General features: G+C 48.1%; 1 protein-coding gene across 1 annotated transcript; it reads right to left on the bottom strand.

Moving 5' to 3' along the window:
* Positions 1-323: 323 nt before the first annotated feature.
* mex3b (mex-3 RNA binding family member B) lies at positions 324-5,628 on the bottom strand. Its single transcript, XM_030129897.1, has 2 exons — positions 4,894-5,628; positions 324-3,015 (listed from the first exon to the last, which is right to left on the bottom strand). The coding sequence occupies exons 1-2, from the start codon at positions 5,114-5,116 to the stop codon at positions 1,619-1,621; spliced, it is 1,620 nt and encodes a 539-aa protein (XP_029985757.1). The 5' UTR covers positions 5,117-5,628; the 3' UTR covers positions 324-1,618.
* Between the last annotated feature and the right edge of the window lie 582 nt (positions 5,629-6,210).

Here is a 6,210-nt window from a genome sequence, read left to right as displayed (position 1 = left end):
CATGATGTCAGTGGGTTGAAACGTTTTCTCAAAGAGCTCGGTATCTCAATGAAGTGACTGGTGTGTCAGCAGGCAGTGCAGCCAGATTACAGCCTTTGTCCTGGCCGAGTAAGAATACAGTAGGTCACGCAGCACTTCTAATTAGTGATAAGGCACTAAGTCCAATCCCCCCCTCTTCCCCACCCCCCACCCCCGTCTGACGGCCTCCTAGCCTACACACTCAATAATTAGGCCGCTGTGATAATCCGGCTGCTGCCAGGCCTCCGTCACAAAAGCAGGAGGTCAAATGTGGAACCACGGAAGAACAGCAAAGCACACACCTCGTCAATGTACCATTTTATTGGACTTATATAGAAATACTTAAAAAAACATGAATTAGCACCATTACTTAAGTTTTACTTTTTATCATGTATAACTTTAAATGTCAGAAAAATAAAACTCTTGATACATTTTTCAAATCTTGTCTCAGCAAATATAATATTAGTATTTGACCATGAGGTTAAAGGCCCTTTATCATAAAATAAAATATACTTTGTTCTTAAACTTTGCTCAATAAAGTACATTTACGCTCAAGTAACTTCACCTACATATACATAAACAAGTGGTAAACAAATGTATTAAAATAGAAATACTAAAACTATAGTGGTGCAACAGAAGCCTGTAATTCCCACTGGAATCTAATTCATACAAATTTTTAGAAAGCATAAACGGTTTCTTTGTGTTCAACTTACTAAGTTTTGTACATTTCAATGTTTCGTAATAATATAGAATAAAATATGCTTTATATTACTGAATAAAAAATATGCTGGGTGAAGCAGATTTAAAAGACTTTTTTTTTTTTTGTTTTTTTGCTGAACCTATAAAAACTCCATCCCAACAGAATACTGTCAAACGCAATACACATTTTGTGGACTCGGATTTCCTCCCACAGTCATGTGATATTAAAATAATACAGTGATCAATGCCATAAGGCCATACTACAAAATAAACAATATTTCAACCCAGCTACAAAAAGTTCACTGAACTTAAATTAAAATATCTGTAAACATCTTTGCAATAAGAAATATAATCTTTCAAGTCAAAAAAGAATAAAATACTTCAATCTGTATGAATGTCATTTAAAACTTTCAACTTGTGGAAATTGATTCTATACATATATATGTAGGATATGTTGTTGCTCTCCCTTACGTGGTTTCTGAACTCGAGCTGCAGTATCTTCGTAGTCCTGTTTGGCTGCGAGCCCCCACCGACCCCCCTCCCTCAACATCTGATCTGAAAGGCTCGTCCCGCCAACAGTCTACGGGTTTGACCCACGTTGCTCCTCCCGACCCCACTGTGTCTTCTCATTTCATAAATATAGGGTACAGTTTACTAGAACTATTGATTACTATGCTGTAATATTTAAAACATGCACTTAGATGTTGAAAATATTTCCCCAAGCTACAGTATATTATTAACAACTACGACGGAGCCCACGAAGGGTGTCTGTCCCTTGTCATGGATACTGCAGCCTCTTACATACATATGTATATCTATGTACACTTTCCAAACAGATCTCATTAAAGCAGAATGAAGAGTCAGTTGTTGCTATTGGAGCCGGTCAAAGAGTTCCACTTGTTTATGAAAATATACGTATAGCCTGAGTGACGCCGGTGTGGCAGACAGGGCATCTGGGCTCGCTCCTCTCACAGATACGATTGGCACATTCCATACAGAAGAGGTTGTGCCCGCAGGGAACCAGGGCGGCGATCACCTCGCTTTCGAAGCACACCGAGCAGTCGCGGCTGCCCTTTCGGCTGGTGCCGGACGAGGTGGAGGAGGAGGAAGAGGAGGATGACGAAGCCGAGGAGTCACAGGGGACCCCTGGGAGGTGGGGGCCTGGCAGGGAGGCGATAGTACTGGAGTAGCCAGGGAAACTGAGCGGGCCTCCGCCTGGGTCGCTGCGCACCCTCCGGGCTAGCGGGTGCTCGACGGGAGCTCCGGTATGGCTATGGAGAGGGGGCGACAGTCTGGGCTGGGGGGTGCAGCTGCTGACCCGCCTCTGGCTTGCCGCTATGCCGTTGGCGTTGGTGGAGGAGCCGGCGGGGAACATGGATGAGGTGGAGGTGGGGGAGCTTCCTCCGGTGGATGAGGGGGTCATGCGACTATCGTACTGGGACCACAGAAGGCCTGGCGGCGCCGGCGTGGGGTCGAACCCTGGCGATGAGTCAAAAGTCAGATCAGTGCAGTCGGGCGAGATCACCTCACCTCCGTAAACAAAGCCGTTGCCATTGGTGTTGACGTTGTTGTTATTGTTGTTGCCGTTGTTGTTGGTGGTGGTGTAGCTGAGGGCAGGGCTGGGGGGACTGTAGTCAGCCATGCGTGAGCCATTGTTGCCGAAGTAGGAGTCTGTGGAGGCGCTGCCCAGAGAGGAGGACGAGTCGTTCCGGTAGTTGGAAAAGGGTTTCCGCACAGATGAGGGCGTCATCCCAGCGCCGGGCTTGGACCACAGGGTGGCGTGGCCATGCAGATCGAAACCCACGTCGGTCCCGTTGGCGTGGAAGTCGTTTTCATCCTGGAGCTCGATAATGCCTCCCGTCCTCATGGCGATGTGCGCCTCGATCTCCTCCCGGGCTCGGTCCACGTTCTCCGGCATCCCGGTCACCTCAAACACCGGCTCCTTGTCTCGGCTGGGCGTTACGATGTAGGTGTGGGTCTGCTGCTGGATGCGCTTGATGGTGGCACCCTTGGGGCCCACAACCAGGCCTACCACGCGGTAAGGAACCCGCACCTGGATAGTGGTCTGTCCAGGCAGGTTGGGGGGTCCGGGGACCGGGGTGCCGCTGCCGTTGAGACTGGTGTTTTTGTTCCTGGAGGCTCGGATCATGGAGAAGTGCTCAGCTGCAGAGATAATCTCCCTCCTGGCCATGGCCACGTCCTCCCTCCTGCCCGTCACCACAAAAACAGGCTCCTCGCCTCGGACGGGGGTCTTAATGTAGGTGTTGGTCTTTGCTCGCAGCGCTTTGATCTTGCAACCTGAGGCACGGAAGCAAAAGGCGAACGTGAGGGCATGTCCCCAAGAATAACAGATCAAAATATGTCATGTGTTAAACCATTTCTTATGCACGATTCAAAACAGCTGCTAGATGTTTATTATTGTCTCTGAAAAGGCCAGCGGCCTCCGAAATCGGGTGAACCCGCCCTTTTGTGGAAGAACAAATCTAAACCACATGCACCTCCACCAGGAGCGTACAGCAGGACAAAAATAACTCACAAAAGGAAACTCACTTCATTTACTAAACATCTAAGACATCTGCTGCTCTGCTCTGTATTCCAGTAGCATTATGGATGGAAAACGCTCCAAATTCTGCTTAATCTCCTCATAGGCTGGCACTGGTGTATAAATCTGCATTCCAAGCCCCTCTAGCACGTAAATATCGCTTTATGAACAAAATGGGACCGGCTGAGGAAACGGCCTCTGAAGAATGACATAATTAGCAGAGCAGAGCCAGCTGAGTGGGACGGGGTGATGTAACTGTGGATGGAGATGAGGGTAAACCCGCCTAAACTCAGCCTACAGCCCATACTGAAACCTTCAACATATATACCCAGAATGACTTAGCATCGAAGTGATGTAGGTTAAATGAGGATAGATTCTCTTTTATGAAGCTCTCAGCCTTAAAATAATCCCTGAGGTCACAGTTAATCCAAATGGTTTTTCATTTCCCACTGATAACCTGACATAACCTGACGGAGGACAGGAGATGTATGGGTGATACTTAACAAATACTGTTACTGTAAAGCTCATGGTGGGAGTTAGTGTTTTCTGTTTTGTTTTAGAGAGGGAAACAACAACAGCAGCAGTGGAAGAAGAAGAAGCAGCAACATTTGCAGGGAGGGGAAAAGATTCCGCATATGTAACCAAGCACCAGTACCGCCCTGCAGCCCTACAGCTGGAAGACTGTGTCAGCTTAGGTCTGTGCAGCTATGGGCGTCTGCCGCCTGTGGCAAGGTAAGATCGTGACCGTTGTCCTAATTTGATCCTGTGCTGCTCGGCGTCATAATCTTAAAGGCGAGACGCGTAAAAACTGAAGCAAGGAGATTCAAGTTGTTAACAAAGAAAGCCACCCATCTGGGGTCATTGGGAGCCAGTGTTCCTTGCTCAAACTCATGGTTCGGTGACCTACTTGTCCTCATTTACTAGATAATTATCATAATAACCTGTCAGCTCAGCAGACACTGGCGCATTTCGCACTCAGGGGTTTTGGGGAGGTCTCATCATTGAAATCTAAACGCGTAAAGTTCGCCTCGCCCCGGTGCGCATCATTGTCTTTGTCCAAAAACTACACCCCATTCACAAAAATAGTCAAATTTACACTCATTAAGGATATATCCACAAATAAAAAAACACCTGGACTGGAATTGACATTTCCCTCTGACTTATATAGGCGTGCTCTTTAATTCGGCGTGCGTAAAAATCACTCCAAGCGGCTTTTATTTCACTTAAATGCCAACTTCTCCAACCGGTTCATGCTGCTCGCTGCCGCCCACCACTGTTTATTTATAGTGGAGGAACAATGTGTGACTAACCGGCGAGACAGTTACAAAAGTTTTTCGGTTTTATTGACCTGATTAACAGCCTGTGGAAAGGAAGACGAGATAGTGCGCTTTTTTTGTTGTTGTTGTTATTGTTGACATGCAAGAGCGCGTAAAGATAATACACATGCACAGGCTACTGTTTTGGAGCGTGTATTGGCATTCTGTTCCTCCCACACATGACAGTAGTGCTCTCAGACTGAGGTGTTCGGGTCTACGGTTGTCCCTGAGCTGCGCAGCTGCATAACATGACAAAACAAAACAAAACTGGAAAAAAAAACACCGGAGCGCAAAAAAACAAAAACAAAAAACACGCACCTTGTCTGCCCACAATCTCTGCCACATGCTCCGAGCTGGGAACCGGGACGCACTCGGTCATGTTGACGCTCTTTTTCCGGGGCTCCTGGTTGTTGTCGTACAGGGGGTTCTCGTCGTTGTCCAAGCCGAGCAAGGAGAGTTGATCCAGGGCGATCTGCAGCGCTCTTTGGTCGTCCAGTGCGTCTCCTTGGACGCTGCTGTCGGCGAAGAGCGAACTGGGCATCTTGGCGACTTCGGCCGCGTTGTTGTGTTTGTGGGATCGGATAAAAAAAGGCAAAGCGAGGAGGGTAAGGAAGAGGAGTGATCGGGGTGGGGGGGGGGGGAGAGTAAGAAAGGAGAAGGGAAGGAGGAGGAGGATGGGGAGAGGCACCGGACCCGATGTTCCGAAGACAACTGGTCAGTGCGGATCTATCAGAGCTGCCGATGCAGGAGGAGCTGGAGGTTCAAGGGAGGGGGGGACAGAAAGCCAAACAGTGCAAAAGGAGCTACAAAAAAAAAACAACATCCACCCCCTTTGTTTTCCAGATAGAAACAGGACGTGTCCCCCGATCCGGTCCGTGCCGATCCAAGCCGGGCTGTGGTGATGCTGCGCGTCAGGGCGACAAAAGCAAAAACGCGTGTTTATTCCAGAGCCGGCGGTGCTGATAGTAAGAATATTCCTTCCTGACAAAGGGCCCCTCCCCGGCTGGCTTCCCTCAGGTCCTCTGTTGCTTCTGTCTGAGTCTTTGCGGAGCCAGACAGAGAGATGTGCCGCTGACGTCACCGCCTGGGCAGGGACGATGCGGCGCTGCGAGCTCATCTGCATCCGCGCCTTCTGATTGGCCGCGAGGATGATAAAGAGGCGGGGACGCAGCGGCAAAACCACGCCCCATTCTTTGTTCTCAATCTCCCCTTTTTGTGTGTGTGTGTGTGTGTGTGTGTGTGTCTCTCCCTCGTTTTTTTTTTTTTTTTTTTTTTGTTTATTTGCTTTTTTCAATCTCTTAGTTCAAAGATCTCCTGACATCAACTGCCACAGAACAGGAGCAGTGATAGGAACTCAATAAACCTGTTAATCATTACACACCTGCATATACTGTCACTAAAGCTCATGTTCCCCCCACATCCCTCCCCCCCTGGAGTGGATTTGATTGTTGTTGTTTTTTTTTTTGCCCACTGCAGAATACAGTATGGTTTATGTAGGGGATATCGCCTCAGATGAACTTATGGGAAAAAAAAAAAAAGGAACATGCATTTGCAGACAGGGACATAGAAACAGACTTTGATATTATATATGACCATCCTCTAAAGCAGAGGGTATACTACGAACCCCCAGGGGTA

Source organism: Sphaeramia orbicularis, chromosome 3, assembly GCF_902148855.1.
Source record: "Sphaeramia orbicularis chromosome 3, fSphaOr1.1, whole genome shotgun sequence".
Lineage (NCBI taxonomy): Eukaryota > Metazoa > Chordata > Actinopteri > Kurtiformes > Apogonidae > Sphaeramia > Sphaeramia orbicularis.
Note: the sequence above shows the minus strand (reverse complement) of the source record. Positions and strands in the feature narration are given on the sequence as shown.